At 41.2% G+C, this 18252-nt stretch overlaps 1 protein-coding gene and 1 pseudogene across 2 annotated transcripts in view; one reads left to right on the top strand and one right to left on the bottom strand.

The window, feature by feature from the left end:
• LMLN (leishmanolysin like peptidase) overlaps nt 1–18252 on the top strand; it is a 96855-nt gene that overhangs the window by 41221 nt on the left and 37382 nt on the right. For both annotated transcript variants that reach the window (XM_008063683.1, XM_008063681.2), the window contains exons 10-11: nt 5314–5421; nt 12556–12632. In XM_008063683.1, coding sequence (XP_008061874.1) covers nt 5314–5421; nt 12556–12632 — 185 coding nt within the window. The remainder of the gene's footprint in view (nt 1–5313; nt 5422–12555; nt 12633–18252) is intronic.
• Nucleotides 17528–18221, bottom strand: LOC103266042 (annotated as a pseudogene).

Below are 18252 nucleotides of genomic sequence, written 5' to 3'. Positions count from 1 at the left end.
CCCAGGCTAGTCCCAAACCCCTGGGCTTAGGCAGTCCTCTCACCTTAGCCTCCCAAAGTGCTGGGATTACAGGCTTGAACCACTGAGCCTGGCCTGAAATGGATAAATTCTTAGACATGCTGGGCATGGTGGTTCAGGCCTGTAATCCCAGCACTTTGGGAGGCAGAGGCAAGAGGATTGCCTGAGCTCAGGAGTTCAAGACCAGCCTAAGCAACGTGGCAAGACCTTCTCTCTACAATATATCAAAAAAATCAGCCAGGCATGGTGGCACACACCTGTAGCTCCAGCTACTTGGAAGGCTGTGGCAGAAAGATCGCCTGAGCCCAGTAGGTCAAGTCAGTGTTGGCCCTGAGCATGCCACTGTACTCCAACCTGGGTGACAGAGTAAGACTCTGACTCAAAAATAAAAATAAAAAATAAAAATTCTTAGACACATACAGCCTACCGAGGCTTAATCACGAAGAAATAGAAAATCTGTACAGACCAAGAGTGAGTAAGGAGACTAAATCAGTAATAAAAAATTTCTCATCAAAGAAAAGCCCAGGACCAGATGGTTTCACTGCTGAATTCTGGCAAATATTTGCTTCTTCAAAAAATTTATTTTATTTTTGCTTCAGGGTATACACGTTCAGGTTTGTTACATGGCTATATTTTGTGATTCTACCAAACATTTGACGAACTAATACCAATCCTTCTCAAACTCTTCCTAAAAATTGAAGAGGAGGGAATACTTCCAAACTGTGTTTACTAGGGTGATATTACTCTGACACTAAATTTAGACAAGGACATTACAAGAAAAGCAAACAGCCAGCTAAAATATAGAAGAAAAAATTTTCAACAAAGTACTAACAAACAATCCAACAACACATCAAAAAGTTCATCTAGGCTGGGCACATTGGCTCACACCTATAATCTTAACACTTTCGGAGGCCAAGGCAGGAAGATTGCTTGAGCATGGGACATACAGGTTACAGCAAGCTATGATCACACTACTGTACTCCAGCCTGGGCAACAGAGTAAGACCCTGACTCTTTGGGGGAAAAAAATATTTATCCATCATGGTCAAGTGGGATTTATCCCTGGGATGCAAGGATAGTTCAACATAGCAAATCAATAAATGTGGCAGGGCATGGTGCCTCATGCCCGTAATCCTAGCAGTTTTGGAGGCTGAGATGGGAAAATTGCTTGAGGCTAGGAGTTCAAGACCAGTCTGGGCTACATAGTGAGACCCTATTTCTAAAAAAATTAAAAAATAACTGGGTATGATGGCATGTGCTTATAGTTCTAGCACTCTACTTGAGAGGCTATGCTTATCTGTATTTAAAAGGTTGAGGCAAAAGGATTGCTTGAGCCCAGGACTTTGAGGCTGCAGTGAGCCATGATCAAGCCACTACACTCTAGCTTGGGTGTCAGTGTAAGACCCTGTCTTTAACAACAACAAAAAAAAAGTCCGAGCGCAGTGGCTCAAGCCTGTAATCCTAGCACTTTAGGAGGCCAAGGCGAGAGGATTGCCAACCAGCCTGGGCAATTTGGTGAGACCTCATCTCTACAATAAAAATGAAAGAATTAGCCGGTTGTGGTAGCACATGCCTGTAGTTCCAGCTACTTGAAAGACTAGGTGGAAGGATCACCTGAACCCAGCAGGTCAAGGCTGCCGTGGCCATGAGTGTACCACTGCACTCCAGTCTGGGTGACAGAGTACGACTCCAACTCAAAAAAAAAAAAAAAAAGTGATACCTCATACTAACAGAATTAAGGAAAAAAACTATATGATCATCTCATTAGAGGCAGAAAAACATTTGGCAAAATTTAACATCTTTTCATGATTAAAAACTTTCACCACTAGCCAGGCTCAGTGGCTCAGCCTATAATCCCCTGCTTTGGGAGGCTGAGGTGAGTGGATTGCCTGAGCCCGTGGGTTTGAGACCCACCTGGGAACTTGGCGAGACCTCATCTCTATAATAAATAAAATTTAAAAAAATTAGGTGGGCGTGGTAGTGCACGCCTGTAGTTCCAGCTACTTGGAAGACTGAGGCGGAAGGATTGCCGTAGCCCAGCAGGTCGAGGCTGCGGTGGCTGGGAGCAGCCACTGCACTCCAGTATGGGCGATGGAGTGAGACTCCAACTCAAAAAAAAAAAAAAAAAAAAACTTTCACCAAATTAAGTATGAAAAGAAGGTACCTCAACACAATTAAGGCCATGTATGAGAATCCTACAGTGAATACTATACTCATAGGTGAAAAATTGAAAGCCTTTCCTCTAAGATCTAGAACAAGATATGGATGCCCACTCTCACTAGTTCTATTCAACATAGTATTGGAAGTCCTTGCCAGAGCATTCAGGCAAAAGAAAGAAATAAAAGGCATCCAAATAGGAAAGGAAGAAGTGAAATTGTTGCTATTTGCTGATGATATGATCTTATATATAGAAAACTTTAGAGACCCATCAAAAAACTATTAGAACCAATAAACAAATATAGTAACATTTCAGGCACTTCTATATACTTAACAACAAACCATCCAAAAAAGAATTCAAGAAAACAATTTACAGTAGCTACATATACACACAAAACTTAACCAGGGAGGTGAAAGAGGTGAAAGACCTATACATTGAAAATTAGAAAACGTTTTTTGTTTTTTGGGGTTTTTTTTGAGTTGGAGTCTGACTCTGTCGCTCAGACTGGAGTGCAGTGGCCGCTCCCAGCCACCGCAGCCTCGACCTGCTGGGCTCTGGCAATCCTTCCACCTCAGCCTTCCAAGTAGCTGGAACTACAGGCATGTGCTACCACACCCAGCTAGAAAACTAGAAAACTTTTATGAAAGAAACTGAAGAAAGCACAAATCAATGGAAAGATATCCTGTGTTCATGGATTGAAAGAATTAACACTTTTTAGATCTCGCTACTACCCCCAAATGATCGCAGATCTGCAACCTCTATCAAATGTCATTTTTCACAGAAATATAAAAAAATTCTAAAATGTATATGGAATCACGCACACAAAAAACGCCACGTAGCCAGAACAATCATGAGCAAAATGAACAAAGCTGGAGACATCACACTGCCTGCTTTTAATCTATACTACAAAGGTATAGTAGTTAAAACAGCATGGTACTGACATAAACATAGGCATATTGACAAATGGAACAAAATAACCCAGAAGTGAACCCCCACACTTGTATGGTTAATTGATTTTTAACAGCAGTGCCAAGAATACACAATAGAAAAAGATAGTTTCTCCAATAAATGGTATTGGAAAACCTGGATATCCATATGCAGAAGAATGAAATTTCACCTTCTCTCACACCATATATAAAAATCAACTCCAAATGTATCAACTATTGAAACATAAGACCAGAAACGGTAAAACTACTAGAAAAAATCATGGGGAACACTACACGACATTGGTCTGGGCAGTGATTTTTAAAAACTTGACCCTAAAATCTCAGGCAACAAAAACAAAAATAGACAAATTGGATTACATCAAACTAAAAAGCTTTTGCACAGCAAAGGAAACAACAATGTAAAGAGACAACCTACGGATTAGGAGAAAATATTTGCAAACCACATATCTGATAAGGGGTTAATAGTAAAAATATATAAGGAATTCAACTCAATATCAAGCAAATAAAAACCCAGTTAAAAATTGGGTAGAGGACCTGAATAGACATTTCTCAAAAGAAGATAGATGGCCAACAGATATATTTTTAAAAGTTCCATATCACAAATGCTTAGGGAAATGCAACTTAAAACCCCAATGAGATATCATTTCATGCCTGTCAGAATGACGATTACAAAAAAGATGAAAGATGAGTGTTAGTGAGGATATAGAGAAAAGGGAATACTTGTACATTATCGGTGGGAATGTAAATTAGTACAGCTATTATGAGGTTCCTCAAAAAACTAACAATAGAATTACCATATGACTCAACAATTCCACTTCTGGATATTTCCCCCAAGAAGACTTAAAACCAGTTTGTCAAGGAGATGTCTACACTCCCATGTTCATGACAGCACTTTTCACAACAGCCAAGTTATAGAGTCAGCCTGAGCGTCCATCAACAGATGAATGGATAGCAAAAATATGGTCTATCCAACTGACCCTTGAATAGCATGGGTTTGAGCTGCACAGACCCTCTTATACGAGGACTTTCTTCTGCCTATGCCACCCCTGAGACAACAAGATCATCCCTTCCCTTCCTATTCAACATAAAGACAATGCGGATGAAGAACTTTATGATGATCCACATTCACTTAATGAAAAGTAAATATAGTTTCTCTTCCTTATGATTTTTTAAATAACATTTTCTTTTCTCTAACTTTATTTTAAGAAAACAGTACGTAATACATATAGCATGCAACATACGTGTTAACTATGTTATTGGTCAATAGAAGGCTATTAGTAGTTAAGTTTGGGGAGAGTCAAAAGTTACATACAGATTTTGGACTGTGCAAAAAGTTGGCACCACTAACCTCGTTGTTCAAGGTTCAACTGTATACACCAATGGAATACTACTCAGCCTTAAAAAAGAGGGACAGTCTGTCATTTGCAACAACATGGATGAAACTGAAGAACATTATACTAAGTGAAGTAAGCCCTGCACAGAAAGACAAATATCTCATATTCTCACTTACATGTGGCATCTAAAACAATTGAACTCAAAAGTAGACAGTAGTGGTTACAGAACCTGGGGGTAGGAAAATGGGGAGATGAGGATCAAAGGGTATAAAGTCTCAGACAGAAGTAATAAGTATTTTTGAGATCTATTGCCCAGCCTGGTGAATATGATTAGTAATAGTGTATTGTACTTCTACAAATTACCAAGCGGGTAAATTTAATATATTCTTCCCACATAAATAAGTACTTGAGGTGATGGATATGTTAATTAGCTTGATGTAATTATCTCACATTTTATTCATAAATCATAGCTTCTCTTTGTGCTTCAAAAACATATACAACTATAAATTGTCAATTCACAATCAAATAAAATTTTTAAAAATTATTATTGACAGAAGTTGCAAGTGGCAGTCATATTTGTCTATAACCTTTTTTTTTTAGCTATATAGTACAAAGTCAGAATCTGCTAAGAGAAGAGAAACTATTAAGATGAAAAAAATTCTTCTTTGCCTTGCAAAGGAGAGTGTGACAGCATCAAAATATTGATTTAATTATATTAAAAATTATATTTTTAAAAAGATATTCTCTCCTCACCAAAGTAATTTTTTAAATGTCAACTTTATTATGTCCATATGATAAAGAGTTTGCCGTTATCTTATGGTACTTTTCTGGGATTTATGTTTTTTTCTGATTCTTAGGATGAAGCACGAAAACACTTTAATTGTCCAATTCTGGAGGGAATGGAACTTGAAAATCAAGGTGGTATGGGCACTGAGCTCAACCATTGGGAAAAACGGTTATTAGAGGTCAGTTTATTTTAAATTTTACTGGACCTTTATTGTTTAATAAAGATAATTCATAGCCGGGCTCGGTGGCTCAGCCTGTAATCCCACGCCTATGGGAGGCTGAGGTGAGTGAATTACCTGAGCCCACGGGTTCGAGACCCGCCAGGGCAGCGAGACCTCATCTCTACAATAAATCAAAAAATTAGCCAGGTGTGGTAGCGCGTGCCTGTAGTTCCAGCTACTTGGAAGGCTTTGGCGGAAGGATCACCGGACCCCAGCAGGTTGAGACTGCGGTGGCCGGGAGCAGCCACTGCCCTCCAGTCTGGGCGACAGAGTGAGACTCCAACTCAAAAAAAAGAAAAAAAAAGATAATTCATAATCATGGGAATAGTTATTCAAACAGGTTATATAGTCAAAATTTTGATCATTAAAATTCTCTTGTCTCCTTCAGTTCTCCAGATCCACTTTCCAGATTTAATTACACTTTAAATTTTTTGTTTATCCTTTCATAAATTTTTTGGTTTTTTTTTCAGTTGGAGTCTCACTCTGTCGCCCAGGCTGGAGTACCATGGCATGCTCACAGCCACTCCAGCGTCGACGGCTGGGCTCTGGCAATCCTTCCGCTTCAGCCTTCCAAGGAGTCAGAACTGCAGGCATGCACTACCACGTCCGGCTAATTTTTGACTTTTATTGTAGAGATGAGATCTCGCCAAGTTGCCCAGGCTGGTCTCGAACCTGCAGGTTTAGACAATTTACTCGCTTCAGCCTCCCAAAGTGCTGGGATTACAGGCTGAGCCACCAAGCCCAGCTTACAAGTATTATATGCATTTATGTGTACACACATAGTTAATTTTTTTTTTTTTTTGAGTTGGAGTCTCACTCTGTTGCTCAGACTGGAGTGCAGTGGCCGCTCCCGGCCACCGCAGCCTCGACCTGCCGGGCTCCGGCAATCCTTCCGCCTCTGCCTTCCAAGTAGCTGGAACTACAGGTGCGCGCTACCACGCCCGGCTAATTTTTGATTTATCATAGAGATGAGGTCTCGCCAAGTTGCCCAGGCGGGTCTCAAACCCGCGAGCTCAGGCAATCCACTCACCTCGGCCTCCCAAAGCTCTGGGATTATAGGCTGAGCCACCGAGCCTGGCCCACACAGTTATTTTTTAATGGGTTCATACATTTATGTAACTTTTTCCCACTTAATGATATATGTTAGACATCTCTCCTAGGCAGTACAGTTACTTCTGCTGTAATACAACATATATTTTCAAAAAAACCTCTTTTTTCAAAATTGGACACTAAAAATACTAGACTTGTGGGAAAAACAAGTAACCAGATCACTAAGAAAAACAATGTCATAAGCTAGGCATGGTAGCTCACACCTATAATCCCAGCACCTTGAGGGGCCAAGCCATGAAGATCACCTGAGACCAAGATCCAACTTGGGTAACACAGGGAGACCTTATCTCTACAAAAAAATCAAAAATTACCTGGGTGTGGTGGCACACACCTGTATTTCTAGCTACTACTCCTGAAGCAGAAAGGCCCTCTGAGTCTAGAAGGTCAGGCCTGCGGTAAGGCTTAATCATGCCACTGCACTCCAGCCTTGGTGACAGAGTGAGACCCTGACTCAAAAAAATATAATAGTCATCATAAAACTACTAGCTCAGTTTAAAAAGACATCAAATTTCCAATAAGTAAATTTTTTTTTTTTTAGTTGGAGTCTCACTCTGTCTCCCAGGGTGGAGTGCAGTGACACGCTCATGGTCACTGCAGCCTCGACCTGCTGGACTTAGGTGATCCTTCTGCCTCAGCCTTCCAAGTAGCTGGAACCACAGGCATGTGCCACCAAGCCCAACTGTTTTTTTAAAATTTATTTATTGTAGAGATGTGGTCTCGCCACGTTTCCCAGACTGGTCTCGAACCCATTGGCTCAGACAATTCTCTCGCCTCTACCTCCCAAAGTGCTGGGATCACAGGCATGAGCCACTACACCTGGCTCAAGCAAAATCTTGTATCTTCTCTAGTTTTTTTGTTATTTTTTAGAGACAGGGTCAAGCCTGTTGCCCAGGCTTGAGTGTAGTAGCTGTTCACAGGCATGGTTGTTGTGTACTCCAGCCTCTAACTCTTGAGGTCAAGAAATCCTACTTGGCTTCTGGAGTAGCTGGGACTGCAGACATGCGCCACCGCACCCAGCCAACTTTAGTATTTCTTTTTTTTTTGAGTCAGAGTCTCACTCTGTTGCACAGGCTGCAATGCAGTGGCACGTGATGGCCTCCGCAGCCTCAACCTGCAGGGCTTAGGTGATTCCTCTGCCTCAGCCTTCCAAGTAGCTGGAACTACAGGCACGCGTCACCATGCCTGGCTAATTTTTCTTGACTTATAGAGATGAGGTCTCGCCATGTTGCCCAGGCTGGTCTCGAACCCCTGGGCTCAGGCAGTCCTCTCGCCCCGGCTTCCCAAAGTATTGGGATTACAGGCATGAGCCACCATGCTCAGCGAGTATTTCTTTCCCTTCAATGATTTTTATTTTTTAGATTTTTTGAGTGGACGTCTCACTCTCACCCAGGCTGGAGTACATTGGCATACTCATGGCCACTGCAGCCTCCACCTGCTGGGCTCAGGCTATCCTTCCACCTCAGCCTTCCAAGTAACTGAAACCACAAGCATGTACCACCATGCCCGGCTGATTTTTTGATTTATTGTAGAAACAAGATCTCACCATGTTGCTCAGGCTAGTCTTGAAGCCCCTGAGCTCAGGCAATCCTCTTACCTCCGCCTCCCAAAGTGCTGGGTTTACAGGCATGAGCCACCATTCCCAGCTTTTTTTCCCTTTAATTAAAGCAACATCTCAACAACAAACAATGGTAGCCAGATGGACGATTGTAAATGTGAGTAATGGAGACAAGTGTAAAATATGCAAAGATTCTAGAAATGATACAATAAATACTTCTAGGCAGAACCTCTGGCCATACAGAGCCAGGAGAAAGAAGATGGAGTGAACAGGCATTTTATAAAGCACAGCATTCCCCTGTTGCAGTGTTTAGCTAACTTAGTATACTTTGTATTTAACTGCTATTGCTTTATCACAAAAATAGTAACATGCAGAGAAAAAATAATTATGAACCAACATGATTCTATATTATACCGATGCCATTTCCTTACTTATCAATCTTACATGAACTCATTTACATTGCAGAAACACATTCTTTAGCAAGATAGACTATATACTTGGATCTACTCATTTTTAAATAGCTCTATAGTATTATATTATATGAATGAAGCATAAAAGCCATATGTTAATGAACAACTATGTTTTGCTCTTTTTCTTTCTTCCTTTTTTTTTTTTTTGAGTCCGAGTCTCACTCTGTCACCCAGGCTGGAGTGCAATGGTACAATCATGGCTCAATGCAGCCTCAACCTGCTGGGCTCAGGCAATCCTTCTGCCTCAGCCTTCCAAGTAGCCGGAACTATAGGCAAGTGCCACTACACTTGGCTAATTTTTAAAATTATTATTATTTAGAGACGAGGTCTTGCCATGTTGCCCAGGCTGTCTTGAATTCTTGGCTCAGGCAAGACTCTCGCCTCAGCCTCCTAAAGTGCTGGGATTACAGGCATGAGCCATCACACCTGTCCTGTTTTTCATTTTTTAATTATTATTATTATTTTTTTTTTTTTAGTTGGAGTCTCACTTTGTTGCCCAAGTTGGAGTGCAGTGGCACACTCACAGCTACTGCAGCCTTAACCTGCTGGGCTCAGGTGATCCTTCCACCTCAGCCTTCCAAGTAGCTGGAACCATGGAGTATGCCATCATGCACGGCTCATTTTTTGATTTATTGTAGAGACAAGGTCTTGCCAAGTTGCCCAGGCTGGTTTCAAACCCCTGAATTTAAGCAATCCTCTTGCTTCCACCTCCCAAAGTGCTGGGATTACATGTGTGAGCCACTGCGCCCAGCCCTGTTTTTCATTTTTTATTTTAGAAAATGTTATAATGAGCAATTTACTTATGTCTGTAATACTTGCCTTCTCAGGGTGATGTTTCAGTTGGTGCTTTTAGATTCAACTAAACAATCAAATGCCATACTGAAAAAAGATTCCCTTAGAAGAATATTAGAAAGAACGCACAACATGCTAGCACAGCAGAGTCAGATCTTTCTCTTGTTCTCCACACAGTAGTTGAGAGGCTGTCATCTGTGCCTCTCTCCCTCCCCCTACAGCTCACATATGAGAGCACAAGACCACAGCAGACAGATGGAAGAAACATCCCAGCTTAGAAGTAACATGTCCCGGGGGGAGGGATTGACAGTAGTCAAAATCTGCCTGGGGAAGGGGGGCACACTTCATCAACAAGGGTATCTGCACAATGAATATTTGTATACCTAACCCTGAATTGTACCCCACAATTTAAAAATAAATTTAAAAATTTTTAAAAATAAGTGAATGAATAAACAACAAAAAAAGAAGTATCACGTCCCAATTGGAGCTAGTATCTTTTTTTTTTTTAACAGTTCCATAGATGTAAATTCCAGCAGTCCTTAACCTTTTTGGCATCAGGGACCAGTTTCATGGAAAACAATTTTTCCACAGACCAAGGTGGGGTGCGGGGCTGTACAGTCAAACTAGCCACTCCCCCCAGCACTAGCATCACCACCTCAGCTCCACCTCAGATTATCAGGCATTAGATTCTCATAAGGAACGTGCAACCTAGATGCCTTACATGCGCAGTTTATACAATAGAGTTCATGCTCCTATGAGAATCTAATGCCACTGCTGATTCGACAGGAAGTGGAACTCAGGCAGTAATGCAAGTGATGGGGGACTGGCTGTAAATACATATGAAGCTTTGCTTGCTAGCCCACTGCTCACCTCCTGCTGTGTGACCTGGTTCCTAACAGGCCACAGACTGATTACTAGTCCATGGCCCCAGGGTTAGGGATCCCTGCTATAAGGGACATACCCATAAGAGTCACTGCAAGCCAGGCTTTGTGGCTCAGCCTGTAATCCGGTGCTTTGGGAGGCTGAGGTGAGTGGACTGCCTGGGCCTGAGGGTTCGAGACCCGCCTGGGCAACTTGGCGAGACCTTATCTCTACAATAAATCAAAAAATTAGCCAGGCGTGGTAGTGCATGCCTGTAGTTCCAGCTACTTGGAAGGCTGAGGCGGAAGAATCGCCGGAGCCCAGCAGGTCAAGGTTGCGGTGGCCGGGAGCGTGCCACTGCACTCCAGTCTGGGCGAAAGAGCAAGACTCCAACTCAAAAAAAAAAAAAGAGTCACTGCATACTGGGAAGTCCCAAACTGTGACTTACCAGGAGGTATTCATGTTCATTTACAGTAATCCCAAGTTCACAGGCATATCAGGAGGCCTTTTTTTCTTAAGTACTGTTACCTGGAAGCACAGTTGACATTTTACCTTTATTAGGTTTCCAAGGGAACAGAACTAGAGAGAGTTAACCCAAGGTCAAGTTTGTTTTTATAGAAAGAATAAATCCTTGAAAGGGAATTTCTGGTTTTGTTTTGTTTTGTTTTTTTAGTTAGATCTCACTCTTGTCGATCAGGCTGGAGTACAGTGGCATGCTCATGGCCACTGCAGCCTCAATCTGCTGGGCTCAGGCGATTCATTCCAAGTAGCTGGAACTACAGGCATGCGCCATCATGTGGCTAATTTTTCTTGATTTATTGTAGAGATGAGGTCTCACCAAGTTGTCCAGGCTGATCTCGAACCCATGGGCACTGACAATCCTCTCACCTCAGCCTCCCAAAGTGTGGGATTATAGGCATGAGCCATCATGCCTGGACATTTTTTTTTCCCTTTTTTAGAGATCTATTTGGGTAATTAGGTAGTTGTAGCTTATATACATCATAACTAAAGATAGTAAAATTATTTAAAGAATGAAACGAATGCTTGGGCTTACTGTTCTTATTCAGGTTACCACAAAGTAACAATTATGAAAACTTATGGAAGACACATACTTTTATTCCTCCCATGGGAATTTTTTGGTTTTTTTAACTTTTTTATTTTCCTTAAGAAATTTTCTCAAAGTGTCTCCTTGTAGAAAGTTGCAGATTGGCTAGAAATGAAAGTTTATGTAATTTTCAGTAGAAGCCTAAGAGTAGTAATTTCATAAACTCTTCCTTTCTGTGAAATCAACTTTATGAACTATTTTTATTTAAAAAGCTTTGTATCAGCCGGGCTCAGTGACTCAGCCTGTAGTCCCAGCACTTTGGGAGGCCAAGGCGAGTGGATTGCCTGAGCCTGTGGGTTCTAGACCAGCCGGGGCAACTTGATGAGACCTCATCTCTACCATAAATAAAAAATTAGCTGGGTGTGGTAGTGCTCACCTGTAGTCCCAGCCACTTTGGAAGGCTGAGGCAGAAGGATCACCGGAGCCCAGCAGGTTAACACTGGGATGTCTGTGAGTATGCCACTGCACTCCAGCCTGTATGACAGAGTGAGACTCCAACTCAAAAAAAAAAACAAACTTGGTATCAAAGTACCTGAGATTACCATCCAGTGTTCAGTGTAAAGATCTGAAGAATAATCAGAGCTGTCCAAAGATGAAATATGTTCTCTTAAGTGGCAGTGAAGTCCTCATTGTTAAGTGACCTCCTGGTAGGAATTTTATGATATGAATTAAAATATTGGGCAGATAGTAAACCTTGATGATATTTTAGGTTTCTCCTGTAAATTCTTTGATCCCATGATTCTGTCACACTTGTTTTGCGTATTTCTGTAATCACAAAGTTGAAAGTTATGAAAGCATTTTCTATGTAATTCAGGCAAGTGTTGCTCCCACATCCCAAACTATCTGGACAGCTGTCTCAGTCACCTACTTTACTTTGCCTGGAGAATACAATATTTTAATAATATTTCTGTTTCCACATATATTAATCTTCAGTTTCATTACAGAGTTCTAAATGCCAGTTGCTTACCATTCCTGGAGAATTGTACACAATGGAGACGTTTAAGGCAGAAAATAGATTTCACTTTAAGGTTTAGTCTAATCATTTTACACAAGGTTTATGTATTTCACCTTTTTAAAATGGCAGTTTTGTCAGCCTCTCACACTAAAAGCATATTAAACATATATCAGATGAATTACAGAAACTATTGGGCGTTGCAAAGAGTCTAGTCTTTTAATTAAAATCTGTTGGTGATTTTCAGAATGAAGCAATGACTGGTTCTCACACGCAGAACCGAGTCCTCTCTCGAATCACCCTGGCATTAATGGAGGACACTGGGTAAGACAGCATGAGAATATGACATTAATTGTTTATTAGAATGAAATGAATATTAAGATTATAGCTTAAGAAAATGCTAGCATTTTACACTGAAACAAAATGTACTTATTAATTCTTTGAGTCTTGTGCACTTAGCTGCCTGCCCATTATCTATACCAACTCCATTCATTCATTCAATAAATGTTTGAGTGAGGCCCTGAGGTATGATATAAATAGGACAAAATCGCTGATGTGGAATTTTCTGACAAAGCAGTGCAATACTGTTTTTGAATGAAATCTTTTATTTTCTTTATTATTATTATTTTTTGAGTTGGAGTCTTACTCTGTTACCCAAGCTGGGCTCTGGCGATCCTTCTGCCTCAGTCTTCCAAGTAGCTGGAACCATGGGTGGCACCACCGTGCCCGGCTAATTTTGATTTATTGTAGAGACGAGGTCTCGCTATGTTGCTCAGGCTAGTCTTGAGCTCCTGAACTCAGGCGATCCTCTCACCTCAGCCTCCCAAAGTGCTGGGATTACAGGCTTGAGCCACCACACCTCACTAGGTATGTGCTTATTTTCTAATAAGCAGAGGCCATGCTACTATGAAGGAAAGACTAATCAATTTTTAAAATTGTAAGTAATGCCAGGCACAATGGCTCATGCCTGTAATCCAATCACTTTGGGAGGCTGAGGCAGAAGGATCACCTGAGGCCAAACATTTGAGGTCAGTCTGGGCAACAAAGCAAGACCCCATCTCTATAAAAAGTAAAAAAAATTAGCTGAGCATGGTGGTGCATGCCTGTAGTCCCAGCTACGTGGGAGGCTGAAGTGGAAGGATCACTTGAGCCCAGGAGGTCCAAGGTTTCAGTGAGCTGTGAGTGTGTCACTGCACTCCAACCTGGGCAACAGAGTGAAACCCTGACTGAAAGAAAAAAGTAAAATTGGTGATACATTGATTCTTGGTTTTTAAAGTAGTAGAATTTTCTGACAAAGTAGTACAATACTGTTTTTGAATGAAATCTTTTACAGAACACCTATCAGACAAATAAAATCAGAGCCACTTTAGTAGAAATATTATTACCTTTTACTTTTTCTGAGACAATGTGAGGAAAAATTTGAAAATGGTATTGAATTTAAAAATCGGTTAGTAAAACCATGAGAATTGCTGACATTGCCTTAACTTTTGGGAAAGCAAAGAGGTATAAAGAATTTTAAATATACAGGTCGTTGATTTTTATTTGTTTGTTTTTAAGAGTCAGGGTTGGCCAGGCACTGTGGCTCAACCTGTAATCCCAGCACTTTGGGAGGCCGAGGCAAGAGGATTGCCTGAGCCCAGGGGTTCAAGACCAACCTGGGCAACTTGGTGAGACATTGTCTCTACAGTCAAAATTTTTTTAAATGAAGCAGGTATGGTAGCGCACACTTGTAGTTCCGGCTACTTGGAAGGCTGAGGCAGAAGGATCTCCTGAGCCCAGCAGGTTGATGCTGGGGTGGCCATGAGTGTGCCACTGTACTCTAGCCTGGGCAACGGAATGAGACTCTGACTTTAAAAAAAAAGAGTCAGAGTCTTGATCTGTCACCCAGGCTGGAACATTATGATAAGCAGAACAAGTCAAATACAGAAAGATAAGTACCACATGTTCTTATTCCTATGTGGGAGCTAAAAAGATTGAGCTCATAGATAAAGACTAGTATTATGGTGGTTACTGGAAACTGTAAGTACAGTGGGAGAAAATAGGGAGGGTGGTTAACAGATATGAAATTACAGCTAGATGAGAGGAGTAAGTTTCAATTGTAGCACTGTAGGGTGATCATAGTTCATAATAATTAGTTGTGTATTTTCAAATAGTTAGAAGAGACAATTCTGAATGTTCCAAAACCCAGATAATAAATGAAATAAATGGGCTGGGTGCAGTGACTCTTGCCTGTAATCCCAGCACTTTGGGAGGCTGAAGTGAGAGGATTGCCTGAGCCCATGGATTTGAGACCAGCCTGGGCAACTTGGCAAGACCTAATCTATACAATACATCAACAAATTAGCTGGTCATGGTGGCATGTGCCTGTGGTTCCAGCTACTTGGAAGACTGAGATGGACAGATCACCTGAGTCCAGCAGGTTGAGGCTGCAGTGGCCATGAGCATGCCACTGCACTCCAACCTGGACAACAGAGTGAGACTCCTACAAAAAATAAATTAAAAATGAATGAATGAATGAAACCTTCAACTCCTAGGCTCAAGTGATTCTTCTTTTGCCTCAGTCTCCTGAGTAGTTGGTATTATAGGTGCATACCTGGCTACTTAAAAATATATTTTTTAGAGATAGGGCCTTTCTATGTTGCCCTGACTGGTCTTAAACTTCTGGTCTCAAGCTATCCTCCCACCTCTGCCTTCAGCGTAGTTAAGATTACAGGTATAGCCGGGCTCGGTGCCTCAGCCGGTAATCCTGCGCCTTTGGGAGGCTGAGGTGAGTGGATTGCCTGAGCCCGCAGATTCAAGACCCGCCTGGGCAACTTGACGAGATCTCATCTCTACAATAAATCAAAAATTAGCCGGGCGTGGTAGCGCGCACCTGTAGTTCCAGCTACTTGGAAGGCTGAGGCAGAAGGATCGCCGGAGCCCAGCAGGTTGAGGCTGCAGTGGCCGGGAGTGGCCACTGCACTCCAGTCTGGGCGACAGAGTGAGACTCCAACTCAAAAAATTAAAAAAATTTAAAAAAAGAAAAAAAGATTACAGGTATAAGCCACCACGCATGGCTTGAAGTCATTGTTGACCCTGAGAACAGTTAAAGTACAAATGGAAAAGACTGAGAAGTTCTTAGAATAAGCTGCTTAAATGAGAGAGGAAAATATGGGTAAGAAAGGATATTATTAACATAGCACCTAACCAGATCAGTTGTCCTATAGAATGTTCCAAATTCTGGATTTTCATGTATATTCCTTTGTTCTACAATTTTCTGTATTTCTTATACATAAAAGCTAGCTCTAGATGCTTGGTTAGATTCAGGTTTAGCTTTTTTGTTTGCTTGCAAAATTCCTTCATTGATGTTGAATGCATGCAATGTCTGTTTTTCGTTCTATAATGATTAGTGGACTCAGAGAGTTACTGCTTCTCCTCTATTTTAAATTTCTCCACCAACTTTTTGTGTAAGGATTTCATCCATTAAGGATTGTTTCCTAAATCAATTAGTTTATTGAAGTTACACAATAGTATTTTTCTAATCTTCTTTCTATTAACTGGAATTCTGTGGTGTTTTCCCTCACAAACCAGGACTATTTGTTAACCCTGAAATACAATTTGTAACACCAAAGATAAGATAAATGGTTAATTTCTTCCTTCTAGTTACCAATTTTTATCTTTATTTATTTTTTTATTTTTTAACTTAGGGTCTCACTCTGTTGCCCAGGCTGGAGTGCAGTGGTACACTCATAGCCACTGCAGCCTCGACCTGCTGAGCTCAGGCAATCCTTCCGCCTCAGCCTTCCAAGTAGCTGGAACTACAGATTTGCACCACCACGCTCAGCTAATTTTTTTATTTATTGTAGAGACGAGGTCTTGCTAAGTTGCCTGGGCTGGTCTCGAAGCTGTGGACTCAGGCAATCCTTTCACCTTGGCCTCCCAAAGTACTGGGATTACAGGCATGAGCCACCACACCCGGCCCATAATTACCAATTTTTAAAATAAAGAGCCTGTGCCTCAGATATTTTCAGTGATGTTGAATTATTTTTTATTTTCATGAGAAGGGCTGTCTCCCTCTCTCTTTTTATTACTATGAAAAAAATGTTGTAGCTTTTCATATGCTTCAGAAAATTGCATTCATTATTCTTTTTGACACTCAAATTGTCCTATTGCTAGCCAAGGGGATGTCTTTTTCTTTGTTGGTTCCTGAATCCTTTGGCCAGGATTCATTTGCTTTTTATAGCTTCCTTGCTTTCTGCTATGTACCAAGCTGATCTGCACATGTTGTATCCTAGATTTGGGTATCAACCAATCTTTCAAGGAGCATTGGTTCCTTTTAATGGAGAATAGTAGTTAGAAACCACACTTTAGGCTCTGTGTTCATTGTTATTGGGTTACCATTGCTTTTCATACTTCTCAGTGGGCTGAGTTAGGAAATTGATAATTTTGAAAAGAAAAAAAGTCAAAACACTAGATTCCTTTTAGTGTCATTATAACTTTTTCCCCCTTTATCTCTGAACAAGCAGTGACCAGGATGCATTGTCCTGTTGGCCTGTTTAATGACCCTTTTGTAAGCCTTGTCAGCTTCTTAAGGCTTGAGTAAGATATGGAAGCACTGTGGAGTGTGTGAGTCACTAGTGAGATCACGGCATTAGTGAAGTTTAAAGCATTTTTCCTTCTTCTGAGGCAACACGATAGCATCATGGGCCAGATGTTCCTAAATATGTGGCATTATTATTATTATTTTTGAGTTGGAGTCTCATTCTGTCACCCAGGTTGGAGTGCAGTGGCGCATTCATGGTCACCGCAGCCTCAACCTGCTGGGCTTAGGCCTTCTAAGTAGCTTGAACTACAGGTGCGCGCCACCACACCTGGCTAATTTTTTGTTTTATTGTAGAGATGAGGTCTTACTGAGTTGCCTAGGCTGGTCTCAAACCCCTGGGCTCAGGCAATCCTCTCTCCTTGGCCTCCCAAAGTGCTGGGATCCACAGGCATGAACCACCGTACCCAGCTAATATCTGGCATTATATTTATTAATTTTTACCAAGTTAGAAATGTTTATTTTGCTAAGACATACAAACAGAATTAATACAACAGTCCTACATTCTGTGATTTCTCAGCATTTAATCATAACAGTTTCTGTGAGATACTGTTGCCCTTCATAGTTCAGAGAAAGTTCAGATGCCTTCTGTGGAAGCCCGATTTTTCTTCCTTTCTGCCCACAAGATTAATTTGCCTTTTCAGAAGTCTTGCCGGATGTTTTCTTTGTTTGCCTCTCAGTGTTGCTGCTTAATTTGATAGATTTCATTTTCTCTTTGCACAATAGTCCTTTCAGTCTCATAATTCTTACTGACCAGGGATATCCAATTTAATTCCATTTCTCTCCATTTAGACCCAGCTGTGAGTTGCATGTTCTTTTGCTGCCAGTTTAAATCTTGAATATGTTTTCTTAACTTCTGAAGTTCTTTCTCTGCATGTTCAATCATATACACTAGAATTTCATTACATTCTTCCCAGGTATTACATCCATGCTGTGACATTAGTACTAGATTCTCAATCTGAACTGCTTGATGTTCTAAGTGGGCCATAGAATTATTTACACATTCTTGCCATGCAGTAATGTCATTTTTCTGACCTGAGGAAGGGGCTGCAAGCTCATATCATTTCATACTGAATAATTCAATCAGTTGTTTAGCAGCCAGTCTTTCAAATTCATTTCTCATGATGTCAGTTTCAAAAGCAAAATAGTCCAGGGCTGTCTGGTAGCTCAGGCAGTTCTTAGTAGGTTGGTATCTGTGAGTTTCCTTCTCTACCAGCGCTGCAGCCGCTTCACACACATCAGGGGCTTCATATCCTTGATCAAAATAAGGCAGCGCATCCACCACCACCTCTCCGGCCACCAAACCTGTACCCACCATGCTGAGGACCTTAGGACTGCCTTGGAATTTTTTTTTTTTTTTTTTTT

Source organism: Carlito syrichta, unplaced genomic scaffold, assembly GCF_000164805.1.
Source record: "Carlito syrichta isolate Samal-C Ts95f unplaced genomic scaffold, Tarsius_syrichta-2.0.1 Scaffold306997, whole genome shotgun sequence".
In the NCBI taxonomy this organism is placed as follows: domain Eukaryota; kingdom Metazoa; phylum Chordata; class Mammalia; order Primates; family Tarsiidae; genus Carlito; species Carlito syrichta.
Note: the sequence above shows the minus strand (reverse complement) of the source record. Positions and strands in the feature narration are given on the sequence as shown.